Raw genomic sequence first — 16911 nt, 5'->3', positions numbered from 1 at the left:
TGTACTAGTAGTATGTGTTCTTGGATAGAGTTTCTCTATCCGAGAACACAGGGATAGAGATCATTCAACCTAACTATTCAACCTTTAGTGCCCTGGGGATCGCTTGCAGTCACAGCTGGGACCGCAAAATTCCCACAGTCATGTGACCGTAGGAACTGAACTGCAGATGAACTCTGCAGTTCCACTACGATCCCCTGGGCACTACAGGTTAATTAACCTGTAGTGCCTCAGGGATCGCACACTCTTCTCAGTGTTGGCAGACTCTGCTGCAATCATTGAGAAGATGCTTGCCGGCAAGTATCTCTAAAACTACGTATACACGTCAAATTTTTCTTGCCCGATAATAGACTCAGGGCAGATATCAGGCAAGAATCTGGTATGTGTGCAGCTTGAGTCGTTTATCCTCCATGGATCTGTCCTGGCGGATCCATGGACGATGAATGATGAGCGATCCTAATACAAGGGAAGGGGGAGAGCGCACAACAGGGTGTCGCTCAGTCATTCCCCTCCCCTTTGCATAGAGCAGAGTGGTGCTGTATGTACAGCACTCGTTCATGCATCGTGCGGTTCTTAACGTTGGATAGGATCATAACAGATCCTTTCCAACGGCAAGAATTGCACGTATGCGGCTTTACTCACTTTGCACAGTAATATGATACATTTGTCACATGTTTGTTTTGATACCATTAAATGGGGTAGATTTAAACAAAAACATAACTCAGGAAGCTGTGCTTAAAAAGGCAGGCAAAGAACTTGTCACTGGCATTGCTTGTGTCTTGGGGCAGGAGGCAGGGCTTTGCTTCTTTATGCTGGAGCCCCCAGAAAGAAGAACAGTGAGCAGCACAGTGATAACATCATCAAAACTCACTAGATATATGAGGGTATGGAAAAAAAGGAAATATAAGATTTCTTTCTTCTTTGTCATCAAGGATTATACCGTGGAGAAAAATTTTCTTCGCTTTAACGTTGTTCAGATTAATATTCAACTTTTCAATTAATATTCAGATTAATTCATTAATATTAATTAAGATTAATATTCAGATATTCAACTTTTTTAATGATACTGACGTTCTTCTTTTTGTACATACTTTACTTTATTTGTAATTTTAATTTGTATTGACTCAAAAAAAATTATTAATAAAAAAAAAAAACGCACCAAAACTCATTTCAATCTCCTAAAAATAGCAGTTATAAGCAGCAGTGTCTTCAATTTTAGACAACAGATGTACAGTTAATAAGGTTTTGGAATAGAAGTGCATTGGAACATTCACATACCAGGAAGTGCACTGCTATTTTGCAGGGCATTCCTTAGGCACTTATGTAACTGTTACCTTTGACATCCCATTTTGAGTTTAGGTCCACTGTAATATATATATACTATCCATTGAGTTCAGGGAGTGTGTGTTTTTCAAAGTGTATTTTAATGCTTACCAAATTTAGTTAGCAGGATCAAGTTGTGTTCATCCAATAATATGCAAGAAAAATTATATTTTTTATATCCCTTGCACATTTTTGCTTATACAAAGTGAATATTCACTTTGCCAATGAATGATTTACTGCTTTGATAACCCACTAGAAATCAAGTTTCCCCTGTTGCGCTGTATTTTTATGCAACCTATAGAACCTATAGCATTTTTATAGCCCATTTCTAGAGAAAAATGCATCTATCACCCATCCCTTCCACCACTCTAACCCATCCCACATGATGTACATTTTCTTTGCCTTGAAAAAATAATACTTAAATATGCCTTGTAATTCTCTTGCAAGCAGCGCTTCTTAGTCTGGGGGATTGAACCCACACTGCCCGGGTCTTAGTGGTCCCTGCTTGCTGGTGTCAGCATTGCTGATCCCCAGTCAAACAAAAGGCCTTACTATTGGACAGCCATTAAAAAGTGTTTGCGCCACACAGGCATTGATGTGGACATTCTAAGAAGGACCCCACTGGAAGAGAAAAAAAGAAGATAGGGGAATAAGGGTCACATGAACATGGCTTTAGGTAAGTACAAATAAGTTCAAATAGGGAGGTAGGTATAGTTCAGGCTGTTAGATTAGTTTTAAACTATTATTATTTCAAAACTGTGTATGTACACACACTCTCTCCCTCATATATTATTAAAAAGTGACAAAGTTGATATGTAAACTTTTTTCCAGCATTCTAAATTACATTTACCCCCATCCCAATCAGCTTTTTTATTGACGTTTTCTGTTGATTTAGAGTCTTTGTCAAGCAGGGTGGATTCTATAGTCAGCTATCAGGTTAAGGGAAGTGACTGAACCAGTATGCTGGACAAATTATTGTGCTGTGCATTATGTTTCCCTTACTCCTTATTCAAATACAAATAACCTGCCTTTACAGTCACCTAAATCTGCTGTTCAGGTCCTGTCTCAGATTCACTAGTTGGTCCTTTAAAGTTCCCTTGTGAACCCTACTCTCCCACTGGACATCAAAAAAAGAAGTATCCATATCATGCAGAAAGTGATGGGAACACCCTAAGAAGGACCACACCTTCCTGTAAACAGCACATGAAGGAAAACTAGTAACTTCATCATCGCTTGATTGCAGATTTAGATGCATAAAATGGTATGTTGATATTTTCTTTGACAAGCCAGGAAATAAGGTTTAACCAATCATTTTTGGTGTCTTAATTCATTAGGAGAGGAGTGGCAAGGCATGGCCAATGCTTACATTTTTGCTACTGCAGAATGTCATTTTTAGGTATCTCAAATGGTGTAAATGTGTGGCAGGACATGTTTTATTGTTTGTTCCAGGCCCCCTCTATCTCCAGTAATAGTCCTGGCTTTGCCAACCCACATATACATATGTGAACTAATAAAAAAAATAATAAAGAATAATAATTAAATTAATTATTTACTAAAAATGAATTTTAGACTATGTGAGAGTGAGGAACATCTTGATCTTTGGACTCTGGAGTTATTTTATGACAGTTTTGTTTTTGGTATTAGTTCTTTCCTTTTCTTGGCTTTTAATCACATGGCTAGAAACAAAGGTGTGTGTGCTGGGTGTTTACTTGGAATTTAAACTTTAAAGGCATGCACATGTATCTACTTTACAGCAGTAAAACACATACAGTTCACTGCATGCTTTTAAAGTGGAAATACCATTTTTATCCATATGGTTGGTTCATATCTACAACCTTAATGAAGGAAAATCCTAATAGACAAAGTGAAATAGGAAAATAATAAAACACAAACTATGAATTTGCTGCTCAGGTGCTTTTTCTTCTACCTTAGGTCCAAGCTCAGTTAACAATTCACTTCTAATAAATGGACAGATCACCCAAATTATTAATATGTGATATTTTACAAATAGTTAGATTCCAGTGGGGGTAGCCTGTCCTTGGATTCTAAAACTTTTGGCATACTCAAACAGTAAGTTCTTCCTTCTTTGTTCCTGTTCACCTGGAAGTTTGGTTTGTTACAGCTCTTTCCAAACATGACTGGTTTAGAGGGTATTTATAGCCCACACTATTTTGAAAAGCTGTGATAAAAACATGGTGTTTACTGTACCCAGCAGCCTACTCTGCAGAGCTAGGTATCTGGGAACGATTTCAGGCTAAAATGCTGGCATTTGCAAAGGCTTTTTGCTTTATTTAAACAGGAAGTTGAGCTGGTGATAGGAAAGGGATTAACATTTTCATCTGGAATACCAATGCGCCAGGCTGCATTTCTAACCACATCTGCCCTTGATTCCCCACCTGGCCTACCAATGTACCTGGCAGCTCTTTGTTTCTCATTTATTTACTAATAAATTAATATGTCTAGACATTTTAAGCAGTTGCATTCACTTTCTATTGACATCTATTGAGATGGCAAATAGCTCAAAGAAACTGCATGGAACACCTGCATTACTACTAGATAACCCTGCTGCCTTTCCTGCCTCTGCTGGTAGTTTGTCCCAATCATCAACTATTTTTTCTGTATAATAAAACTTTATAAGGTTACTTTTAAACTTTTTAGCCTCACGTCAAAAATGTCTCCTATTTCCTTCTTTCCTTAAACATGTACATATTCGGTTCCTGCTGTCCCTCCTGATTTCTTTAATCCCTTATACCTTTTACTGTTTTTGGTATTGGCCTCCTATTGATGAGTCAAGAGAAAGGCAACAAAAAGTGTGACAGGTTGAAGGCATAACACAAATTACGAGGGACTGTGTCAATTTAAAGCAAAATAAATCATTTTGAGAAGGCGGGCTTTTTATTGCAGAAGAGACATGCTTTGAATTTGTGCAGTGAAAAAAACTTACCTGCCTGTTTGCACTTTTCTGTAGAACATACACTGAGCTGTGCGTGCACACTAGTAGTAAATAGTAGTAGCTGTGTGGTGTACACTCTTGAAATACCTTGCGCAGGATGCATGAACTTCCTTGCTTATGTAAAATTGTCAAATATCTTTACTATGGAAAAGCATCAGGGGAAGATGTTGATGTTGTCAAGGGAGTGAGTAGTTAGAAACTAACCAAAGAATAGTGGAGGAAGAGAGTTAGTTAGCAGTGGATTTAAACATTCTCGGGACAAACACAGATTGAGAAAAAGTTAAACAAAATCAGTTAAAGCGGACCTATCACCAGAAATTTTACTTTATGTCCCTCCTCTTGTGTTTTTACTGCATATATATATATATATATATATATATATATTATTTATATTTATTTTTATTTTTTTTTTATAAAAGTATACTGATCTGTAATAGTAAGATTACTGCTGTAGAGCTGAAAAGCTGATACTGTACATTTCTTTTACCTCCCTATGTAGTGACACTTCTTGGTGCTAGCATTGATCTGTCATTATTTTAGGCTTCAAGCTCAGGTGCGACCAGTGCAACTTAGTTTGTATTCATTTTACTATTGGTCATTTTACCCCCCCACCCACCTCAAAAAACTAAATATATCTGGAAATGTATAGTTAATTCCAACAGTGGTCCTGATTCATTAAAGCTCTCCACTGTTGGAGAAGATATACTTTCATCAGTGAAGCTGTACCAGTGAGTCCTGGACCTGATCCATTCCAGGTTTGTTGGATCACCCAGCTTCACTGATGAAAGTGTATCCTCTTCAGCCTTGTAGAAATTAGTAAATCAGGCCCAGTGTGTACATTTAAAATTAGGAAATAGTTTTACCTGACTTTTCAGGCTTGTCATATCTATTGTCCAAGTGTGTTATTAGGCTACTCTGGTACTAACTAAAATGGTATATTGATGTACTGTATAGTCAAGGACTGACACTCTAATATTTTAGAAAGCAGCTTGTGCTTTGCAATGATATGCAGTGCAAATTGGGTACCACAAGTTACCCCTTAACCAGGCTACCCAGAGATGCTAATGTAAATTGAGGAATTTTCATCTTTCCCTTGTTGCCCTCCACTCCTGTTTACATTTCCCCTCTTTTTTATTTAACATTTTCTGGTTTTATTATGGCATTGTGGTCCATTTGGCTGCTCTAGTTATGCTCCTGAGATCATAACAAATCATCAGAATATCTTCCTTATTGATTAATGGTCTCCAGACTTGTCCAGAACCCAAACATTAGCTCGTCTCAGGTGAGAATCTGACATGTATACAGCAGCCATCTAACAGGGTTATGGATCTGTCCTGATAGATCCATGAACAACCAACAGAGAATGATCTCTATACATGTCAATCGAGACGAGCACTGCAGTGCCACAGTGCTGTCTGTACTGCGCTCATTCGTTCATTCATCTGTCACTCTTTTGTCTCTGGAAACGATCATTCAGGATTGTTTCCAGCGACAAAAATTGCACATGTGTACACAGCCTAAGCCTTATGGACCTATTGCTTCCCCTGGGATGTAAAGGAGGAGAAAGTCATGCCTATGTGTTGATATATTTTAAACGTTGATACTTGCATAAGCAGTTAAGGGAACTCCAAGGCTGCAAAAATTCAACCCTAATATACACCAAATACATCAGACTGGATTGATTTAGCTTTTACTTCCTAGTTTACGTTGTGCAATTTAAACAGGAACGTTACTAAGTACTTTGGGTAAAGCCTCAACATTTGTTAATATTTGCAAACAATATTTGCTAATATTCATAAATATATGGCACTACAATAAGTTATACAATAAGAGTCTTGTTTCTGTATTGTTGGGAATGCAGTAGCAGCTCCATGGGAGGCATAGATTAAAGTCAAATACATTTGGCACTCCAGAAGTGTTCCTGAACAATCATTATGGATTCTTGTTATTCAGAAGTGGAGAGAGGTCTGCAGGAATTCCAATCCATTCTGGAAGGAAAGCAGCTTCGTATTTGAAAACTTTCAGAAAAGGAGAGTCAGTCAATGTGTAGTTTGTCAAGTAGATGGTTTCACCACCTACCAGATAGCCCACCCAAATACCAAAGGTCCCTATAGTCATGATGGTGTGGTTACAATGTGCCAGAAGAGCAAAATCCCGTCCTGGGGAACCCTCTTGACCATCCCCAGCAAAGTGGATGTCTCCCAGGGAAGTATTGATGTTTTCTTTACACCAGTCCATCCCGTTACTAGTTACAATGAACAGTGGGTTTTCATACTTGTTTCTAAAATAGTCCATGGCTTTTTGCAAATAGCCTTTGTCTGCAACCACCCCTTTCCATGTATTGGGCATAACATGCACATAGTCTCCTCGACGGACATGTACACCTACAAAAGTAACATTTTTCTTGTCACCACGCACATTGTTCAGATACGCATAGGACTCTTCTTTAATGAAGTCATGGAATGTAAATTCTTGAAGAATCTCATCTTTTATGTGGTGGTAAAATGTAAAAGAACATGGATAGCCACTGAGATGAATATAATCTCCTTTAATATGTCGGTACTCCTCAGACATCCAGTCATGAAGCCCATAATGCCTCCATTTGATGCGGTTAATGACTTCCTGGTGAAGTACTGGCAATCTTATTTTGAAGATCTTTGACAGCTGGCTGTGCATATTTGGCAATATATAGGCTTGTCGGCCGTTCATCTTAGCAAGAGAATAAAGTGTGGCATACTCTCCCATTAAATTACCTAGACGGCCAATGGCATTGACTGTCCACATACCAGTCAGTGGTTTGGGTTCCTCTATATTCTGTGACTTTTCAGTGACTGATTCCTCTGTTTTTGAAAGCAGTTTTTCTGCTTGCATATGGTTTGTAAACATAGTAACATTCACTTTGGCATGGTACATATAGGAAAAGCTTATAATGACCAGAAGAAAGAAGGCAAATAACATGCTGCAGAAGTAATGCTTATTCATGTTTTCAGTGGTCCTAGCTAGAGATAAAGTAAGACAAAATACATATTAATTTTAGCAAAGCTTTGTACACATATCATTATTCAAGCATCATTCCTAAATGTAAAGGCTACACTAAACTGCAGTCAAAGAAGTAAATACACAGTCAATATATATTAAAGAAGGGGTTTACCTGCCAGAGGACATATATTTCTTTACATCTAGTGGGGTAGAGTTAACCTCTCTGTCTGGTTTGTATTGCTGTCTATATACCTGCTTGGAAGGCTCATCCTTGTTTGTCCTAGTTAAAAGTGAGTGGTGATCTGAGCAAACATTCTGATGACAACAGTCTAAGATGGGAATTTTTCTTATTCTTTTATACAAGATTTTCTTTGGCTTCCTGTTGTGACTTTGAGGCAGATCGTGAGGGGAAATCTCCCCAGGAGGACACAGACAGCAAAAACAAACAAATAAATAAATAAAACAACCTGGCAGGGGCATTTTCTACATTATTTAAAACTAAAATAAAAATGTTTTAGCTATGCATGCATTTGAGTGTTGCTTACAGTTTTTGTCTGTCCCTATAATGTGAATGGACAGTGGAAAAAAACAGCAGACTGATAAGCTCATTTGTTTGTCGCTCTGTTTGCTTCCCCTATTAGCATTATATTTTTTAGCACATAACTACTGAATCTCAACAGGCTGGCTCCTTGTACCACTTCTCACTTTCCCAGTGTGAGTTCTACTGTAGAGAGATTGCAAGAGGTTGATATCCAGTCAAATTCATGCACTTACTTGCGTGTGTACTATATGTAATGGTACACAAAAAACTGAGAGCTTCCCCTGCATGAGCTGGGAATAAATCAACTTTTGCATACCTGAATAGGAGTTATATAATTCAATCCATAATTTGGTAAATTGGAGGGAGGACAACACACAGTCAATATGTATATAATGTGTTGTGGGAGGGGGTAACAGTAACACTGGTGCTCAGTCAAGGGGATGGACAGTGGTGCTCAATAGGAGGAACATTGGTGCTCAATGGGTAGTGATGGGGGGGGGGACTGGTGCTGGCAGTGGGTAGGCATCAATTTCATTGATATTAACTTGGCCTCAAGCTGCTGACACTACACATCAACTGTTGAGCAGGAGATCACACTAGTGGGTGTGATCTGTGATAAAATCCCTTCGAATCTAGGATGTTAAGGTGCGTACACACTTCCAATTTTTATCGTTCCAATCGAACGACGAACGATCGATTGGGCAAAAAATCGTTCGTAAAAAAGTAACCAACGACGCCGACGAACGAGGAAAGTCGCTGGAAACGAACGACCGGACCGACGGATCGGATTGGACGACGATCGTTGAACATCGTTCGTGTGTACGGTCGTTCGTTGATCGTCCATGTTCAGAGCATGCGTGATGAACGAACGTCCGTTCACTTTCCTGTCGTGCACATAGTTCCTCTATCGCTCAAACGATCGTATCTATTGTGTGTACAATATCTACGAACGATCGTGTCGTTAACTCTATGTGCAGGATCGGTGCTATACGATCGTTCGTATATATCGTGCATGAACGTTCGTCGTTCGTTTTCCAACGATAATAATTGGAAGTGTGTATGTAGCTTAACGAGATATGCACTCAAGTGTAGTGCATGCCACTGAAAGGTAAACTACCAAGGAGAGAAGAACTCTGGGTAAAAGATATGGATGAAAGTGCTTTTGTAATATTATACCATATTGTACTGCACATTACTATATTCAGTATACATAAAAGTAATGTACATACAGTAGTAATGTTTTGTGTAGAAATTATGCTGTCTACAGAGCTTTGATTTTTCTCAACAGGTATGATGCGTTACAGAGTTTTACTGTAACACATATGTGTCAGGAATTAACACTTCAGTGTGTTAATGCTCACAATGAATTTAATGTGAATTGTTTTAGGATAAAGAGTTACAATAACTATACACTGATAATGTGATCATTGAAATACCTTTCCTATCTGCTAATCAGAATAAAGTTTTTCTTGTGATCTCCTTGCTGTGTAGGCAGTGTGATGTGTATGCTTTATACATTCTGTGGTATATATCCTATCAAACACAGATATATTGATATATTAGGATATTGAAAAGTACCTGTTTATAATATAGTAACCAAAATTGTTGTGAAGATCAGGAGCACTAAGGCTATACTTACAGAGAGACAAAAACATATCCAATAATATTGTTATTTTCTATGAATTGTAACATATTTTAATAGTGGGGAGGGAGGTTAGTTTCATTAAACATTAACAAAATACAATAGCTATTTTTGATAATATCACTTTATATTTTTAAAATTTTACTATTTGATTGTGGGAAGAAACCTATTGTACTGAAACACAAAGACACTTGTGATTTAAAGGGCAACCCTGAAAATACACTAATTATTTAGATAATATACATGGGTTAAGCCTTTAAATATCTGTGATCGGGCAGGTTTTTATTGCAGAAAGGTGCATCCAATGCAATTAAACAAGAGCTGTGTACGCAGCTCGGGGTACAATACTGGAACGTGGCGGTTATTTCTGCATCATCTGGGGCTGCTGGGACTGGTTGAACCCTGTGAACATGTGATCAGCCTGGTCATAATTTTGTAATTTTTAGCTATAATTCTGTTTTAAAGCAGTATTTTTTTTTCTTCTTTTTATGCATTATACAAAAAAGGATGACCTAATTAATAACAACCCACCTAGAAACAAATAAGGTCATGTGTGTCTCCATAAATGCGCGGTGCTAGTACCACAGCCCGTGAATCTATCATTTAGCAACAGGAATTTGGGGTGTAAACAACAATGTTCATCAGGTCAATATAATGGATGTCAATGTACGTATTAGATTAACTTAAAATATATGCAGATAATTGTGTATCATAATTAAACACAATTATCTGCAGATATTTTAAGGTAATACAATGAATGTGCATTGAATTTGGGACACAAATTGTTTTATAATAAATTTTTCCAAAGCAAGGACAAATGCCATTTTAGAAAGTTGTCAACAAGTTTTCTCTTTGGAATATTTTCACTTATTACCCATTCCTGTGACAAATCACGAATGCTGAATCTTCAGTTTTTCTGTACAAGGAAAAATTGTCTCTATGATCAACAGAGAGGTTCAATGTCCTTAGTACAGACACAGACAACAAAAAACACCTGACACAAAAATTAAAAAAAATAAATAAAAATAAGTATATAAAAAATAGGGTGTTGCATGTATTTCATGATATAACAATGCAATAAATTATTACAAATATTTACAAAATGTTATATTTTAACACATATTAAAATACATTTTAAAAGCCCAGAAGAACATGGACATCTGACATCACCCTTTTGGCAGCATTTACAAAGCAGCATTTTCAGCACCTTTTATCTAATTTTCAGTAGAAAGAGCAGCTATTTACATTAAAATAGATTTGTTTTAACATACTCTGTAACAAGAAAGAAAATCATCAACAATGAATTACATAGAACTGAACTGAGTGCAGTTTAAAACACAGCTAAAACACAGAGCTGAATATGGGTCATAATGTAGAAGTTACTCATACAAAGAAGGTAGTAAGATCCACATGGGAAAAATCAGAGCCACAAGTTACCTTTAAATAACCAGCTGATGAGCACAGCACTCTGTAATACTAACTTGTAGCACTCCAGTTGTCTCTTGAATGAATAGTCCATCATTACCTGGTGCTTCCTCATTATCTTACGTAAACCAGTCATATGTACAATTTGAATTTTAACAACCTAATTCAAATAAAAGGGAAAACTATGTAAGTGAATGCACTCACCTGCAGTACAAGGCTGCCTCCCGGTTTCCTGTATTGTATGTGTCTCCTGCAATGTTACAGGTTACCTCTGACAGAGCACCTTTACTATAATTACCTGCCAGAATAAAGTAAAGAGATGTGAGTCAGCTTGTGACAGGTAAGCTGAACTATGAGATGGTGGCATTCTGGGTGTGGCAACCTGCTTTTCCTGGTTCCCTCTAAGATAGAAAAGAGTACAAGAAAACTGGTTTCATGTTTTAGTTCCCTTTTGTCTACAAGATAAGCATCATTAAATACAAAAGAAATATGACTCAAGGAAATTGAGTTCAGGGATTTTAAATACCAGTAAAAAGTGGAAATGCGTCAAAAGTACAGGTGCATTTTTCATGCATCAAGCCCCATTGAGAGCCTATTCAAAATAAATAGGCACATTATTGTATGCACAATAACAAATTATTGTTGCATTATTATGCTAAGGTATGAATAAGTCCCAAAGTAATTACCTAAATTATGTTTATTTCTGTTGTCAAAATACAAGTGTAGTATTAGGCCTACCTATAGAAAGGTATGACACAGTGGACAGTGGATTATGTTTGTAATCATTATCACCTAACTGCATAAATGCTTTTTTCGATCTGTTGTATTTTTTATAACTAAACATAGTTACTGTATCAGTTTTATAAATCTCTACAACACAATAATCTGACAGAAGTTTCAGCCTGTACCCAATATATGCTAAAAGTCTTTTGTCTGCAATTCCATTTTGATTTTAAATTTACTAGATTGTATACATCAATAATCACATTCCTTTATTCAGGTAATTCAATCAATTAGAGTTGCACATAATATTACACAGTATTTATATAATGCTGACTGCTTTACAAAGTCCATTGTCATATCATTAACTGTCCCTCAAAGGGGCTCACAATCTAATGTCCCTACCATAGTCACATGTCATTAACGACATCTAAGGACAATTTTTTAGAGAAAGCCGTTTAACCATTTTTTTGGGATGTGGGAAGAAACCCACACAGACACGGGGAAAACATAAAAACCCCTTGCAAATAGCATCCTGGCCAGGATGGCACCTGTGACCTAGTGCCTCAAAGGTCAGAGTGCTAACCACCGAACCAACCATGCTGCCCATGCACATATGCAACAAACATATATTCTCAGTGTGTTTTTTTTTTGGGGGGGGATTTCCATAATGTAATGAATGACCAGAGAAACAATTTTGATTTAAATAAACTCATCAGCATGTCACATATATGGACTTTATTATTATATCCAAGCCTATGACAAAGTTGAATAATGAAACTAACTGAGTAGGACTTGAGGGACAGATCATCACATAAGGCACACGTAAAAAAAATTGTTGCAGATTGTCTTAATGTTTTTACCAATTAATCTTTAAAATTGTATTTGAGATGCTTTTAATTAGGAAGTCAATGTAATCTGGCGAGTTTTCTTTTTTGAGCAGTGTAGGATCACATGGAATATTAGGATTGTTTTTCACATTCAAGGGATCAGTTTCAGTGGCAATTACAACACACAACGTTGTTTAGGTGAACGAGAGACTTTATTTACAAGAGATACTTTAATGAATTATATATAATGCAAGCTGAATCACATTTTCTTATATTATTTTTTTGAGTGAAGTTAAATCATTTTAAAATCACATTCTTGTTCATGTTAGTAGAGTTCAGTTAGTAGAATTTACAGATATAATTTATTTTATTAGGTGAAATGTGAACTGTTTCTATGAGACATAAGTAATTTAGGTACCTTTTTTGGTTATCGCTAAATTAGATGCTGTAATAAAACAGTATATATAAGTTTTTTTTCAATTTATACCAGGACATTGTTTTGGTAATACATTTGTTGTATATAACTCTTTTCTATCAGGACACACCAGCAGGGCTATGCAGTAGAGGTACTGTAGAACTGCAGAGTGTGCACTGATAGTGCACTGGTAGATTTGAGATTGACATATCATCCCTTTAAAACCAAACATATAAGCATTAAATTAGTGGCTGAATCATATGGTAATCAGATTAAATTACTTTCTCACCTGGATTTATTAAGCTTGGAGCCTGTGTAATACATGTGTATTCAGTTATATTGTGGATTCCAATGTGCTAGTGAGGACTGCACAAGGAAGTTTTTGAGAATTCTGAAAGTTTGCACTCCACCCTATGAGGTATTTGTGTGCTCAGTTTTGAAGAGATAAGGCAGCACCCAAAGTTGAGTTCATCCTTAGAAAATTATTTACAATGCAGCACAAAGTATTTCCTGTGTAAATCAATAGCCAGTGTATTTGCCAGGTAGGAAAGATATTTAACTTTTAAATTTGTGGGCTGCTCAGGAGCCACATTACTAATTTGGTACTTAAAATTTAAAGTATGGACACTTCATTTTGACTCTTCAAAATGTTAGTAATATTAGAGGATGAGTGCTCTACAGTATCTGTGCATACTGATTCGGCGTGGCTCATCAGTGTCCCTTTCAGTTGCAGATAGCAGAATTCTAATATCTGTACAGGGCTTTACCCCACCTGATACTTCTTATCTTATCATCTTTCTGATCTCTTCCCCAGCTTGTGCTTACATTTTAGGGTGTCTCATCCTCAAGGCAATTAGGGTAGTCATCTTAGGCCAGGGGTGGGCAAACTTTTTTACTCAGCGGCCACAACCGGACCTAACATTTGCCACTAAACGTGATGTCATGATGGCATAACCCTGCCCACTCTCCCATCGCAGATCTGAGCCTGGGATGGGAGAGTGGGCGGGTTGTTCCACCCACTTCCCCGAGCCCGGAATTTTAAGCGGGACATGGTCCACGGCTCTGGCCGGTGCAGCCCCCAGCGGGGTCCTTCTCCTGACCGTAAAGAGCCGCAGATCGCGGCCTGTTCTATCTGACCTGTTGAACTCTCTCTCTTCTTTAGCGGAGCTGCTGGAGTAGAAAGAGTTTGACGGGCCGCATAAAAAAGCCTAATGGGCCGTATATGGCCTGGGGGCCGTAGTTAGCCCATGCCTGTCTTAGGCCCTCTAATTTCTAAGGCACCGTAAGGTACAACAGAATTCTGTTGACACTGTCTTTATCAGCATCATGTTAATATGCCCCATTACCTCAGATGCCCTCAGGTGCCATATACTGAACCTCCATAAAAGGCCCCTGAGGGTGTCTGACTAAATAGTGCAAGTCACATTACCCAGGGTAGAGTATTACGTGATGCCTAATGCTCTCTTTGACACTGACACACATATTCCACCTGCAGGTAGACTGTTAGATAATTGTTAGATAGTCCCCAGGTGCCAGTTATGGAATCATCATTTTATACCTGTGCAGCACTGCCATTCAGTCCAGGAGTCAGATATATGGATGATGGCGTATGTCAGAATCCTGCACCCTCTAAATGCAGTCGCTTCCTTTTACCAAGAGAGCACTCTTCTATTGTACATTATTATATTGTGCCCGAAATATGGGGGTCTTGAGCATAATAAATTTGAATTGGGGTCCTAAAGGCATTGTCTTGAAGCCTGGAATCCAGATCTGTGATTATGGATTATGGCATAGGGAGGGGGATGAAAACTGCTCTGTTAACCTGGAGGTTGTGGATGATGGCATTGAAGCTGTTTTGTCCATTGTATTGTGATGAGATTGTACAATAGAGACTGTATGGCCAACTTAAATGACCAAAGAAAAGCAGTAAGAATCTTGTAACTGACAACAACTGTTAAACAATATCCTGATGTAACAAACTGCTTCAAAAGCTGGAGCTTTTGGATTAATAAAACAAGTAACCATCAGGTACTTTGAAATAGAGAGGCCTGCATTAGCACAAGCTATTTTGCCAATATAGGTTTTTTTCTAACATACAATTCACCAAGGCCCAAGGACAAGTTAAAGAAAGGAGATGAATTGAAAGGAGAACTAACCTACTAGCTGACCAAGGTGGCCAGGAGATGCAATGAAAAGTTTTCTGGGCTGCCCACTATTTTATTGCTGGATGAAATGCATTGTCTTAACAGCACAGTAATGGGGTCTTGGTAAGGAGGTACTAATAATATGGGGTGGCATGGTGTGGCCAGGAGCAGAGCTTAGTAAAGTTGTAAATTTAGGTGCAGATTTCTAAAATATACTGTTTAGCTTTAGTATGGGAGGATTAAAGCAAATAAATATTTATACCTTCCTCAGTTCCCCCACCTCTCACCTCCGACATACAGCAAGTCTCATGAAGTCACATCTATTCTTCAATCATCAGTCTCCCCTTCTTTGATGTCATCAGATCATCAGTGGTCCTACATTATTTATAAGGATATTGAGAGCCCTATGAAGAGTACCACCTTTTAAATATTTATATGAATGTACAGAATCAATTATTTTTGTGTGGGTTGCCGTTCCCAACCAGTGGGGTCAGGATATCAGGTCCCAACCAGTATATCAGGTCCCAACCAGTGGGGTCAGGATATGCAAACATATTTTTAAACTTCAGTAAAAAAAACAAGAAGAATACTTTTTTTTACCAGGAACATTTTCTGTTTATGGCACAGCAACTAACAACAGTATAATCGACTGGTATAAATGACATTTCATATCCTCTGGAGGAATACATAGGGGTTAAACATAAAAGAAACATTTTAGAGAACCCTTCATGTCAGTATAGTTTTATTATGATCTTGATAATGCTACTCATAAAACATCATTGTTTACCATAGAGCACCAAGTGTATTTAAATAGTGACATAGTGACATTTCCTGTAAAAACATCTTAATATTGACCTGCATGAAAACCTTTTAAGTATTGAAAGCCAGGTTAATCTGAAATTAGGGTAAACTAAAAAGCAAGTTTAATAACAAATAAACAAACATAAAGGCATGGAAAGGTGGAATCAACAAGGTTCTGGAAACACTTGTCACTTATTTTGGTCTATGCTGCTTTCTTAAGAGGTATTTTTTTCCTCCGACTAAGGGCCTGATTTATTGAAGCTCCCCAAGGCTGGTGAGAATACACTTTCATCAGTGAAGCTGGGTGATCCAGCAAACCTGGAATGGGTTTTTTGTTAATGTCATTTGCTATTTGCTAGCAGATGCTTTGAATCCTGTACCAGATCCATCCCAGGTTTGCTGGATCACCCAGCTTAACTGATGAAAGTGTATTCTCCCCAGCCATGGAGAACTTTAATAAATCAGGGCCTAAGTGTTAAAGGAGTGAAGGAAGGATTTGTGGATAATTTTATTTATGCAAAGTACTGACCCACTATGTGCATGTTGCAGAGTTGACTCTGTGGTGCCTTTTAGCATAGTAATTTAGTAGTTAGCAGTTATAAAAGAGCTTATGGGCTTCCTCTCAGATTGATCCAGTTTGATGAAAATCCAACTTCAGACTACCCCTTCCTATATATTCTCCTATCCCTTTTTAGGCCCCTTGACTGTATTATTCTATTTTATTGTTGTTCTATGCTGTTTTAAGTACATTTTCTAAATAGTAGCTTCATATGTTGTGTCTTCTTCCTCTTTGTTCTTCTCCTGGAACTAGTCTGTTCTGGATATTACAGGGAGTAGCACTAGTATGATGACATCTGCATGACTCTCTGCATTATTTACAGGGTGGGCCATGATAGCTTTGATCACAGTATTTATTTATTATCATTGAACCCAGACAGCTAAATTGAACCCAGACAGCTAAAGACATCTTGTGGCATTGAAGAGGCACAGATGGAGCAGTTCCTGAGTAAAGCTGAATATAGCAACTAGAGAATTGTTTTCAGGATCTTGGGACCCTCTAAAAACATAGCTAGCCCACATCTGTACTTAACCATTAGCATCTGAAAATGATGCAAACAACAGTTAAGACAAAACAAGTAGG

The 16911-nt window shown here is 37.7% G+C and overlaps 1 protein-coding gene across 2 annotated transcripts; it reads right to left on the bottom strand.

Annotated features, from left to right (window-relative positions):
• Nucleotides 1-6051: 6051 nt before the first annotated feature.
• Nucleotides 6052-16184, bottom strand: LOC140340358 (galactoside alpha-(1,2)-fucosyltransferase 2-like). Of its 2 annotated transcripts, none has more exons than XM_072425484.1 (2): nucleotides 11065-16184; nucleotides 6052-7272 (listed from the first exon to the last, which is right to left on the bottom strand). In XM_072425484.1, the coding sequence occupies exon 2, from the start codon at nucleotides 7253-7255 to the stop codon at nucleotides 6206-6208; it is 1050 nt and encodes a 349-aa protein (XP_072281585.1). In that variant the 5' UTR covers nucleotides 7256-7272; nucleotides 11065-16184; the 3' UTR covers nucleotides 6052-6205. The 2 variants fall into 2 exon arrangements, with proteins under 2 accessions (XP_072281585.1, XP_072281584.1); XM_072425483.1 differs by lacking the exon at nucleotides 11065-16184 and adding an exon at nucleotides 10873-11039.
• Between the last annotated feature and the right edge of the window lie 727 nt (nucleotides 16185-16911).

Source organism: Pyxicephalus adspersus, chromosome 11 (assembly GCF_032062135.1).
Source record: "Pyxicephalus adspersus chromosome 11, UCB_Pads_2.0, whole genome shotgun sequence".
Taxonomy (NCBI): Eukaryota; Metazoa; Chordata; class Amphibia; order Anura; family Pyxicephalidae; genus Pyxicephalus; species Pyxicephalus adspersus.
The sequence above is the reverse complement of the archived record's forward strand: the minus strand, read 5'-3'. Positions and strand labels throughout refer to the sequence as shown.

Coding starts and splice junctions, on each gene's coding strand:
- LOC140340358 (XM_072425483.1), bottom strand. CDS start 10,996: ATGACTGGTTTACGTAAGATAATGAGGAAGCACCAGGTAATGATGGAC. Junction 7,273..10,872: donor CATCAGCTGGTTATTTAAAG/GTAACTTGTGGC, acceptor CTTTATCTCTAG/CTAGGACCACTGAAAACATG.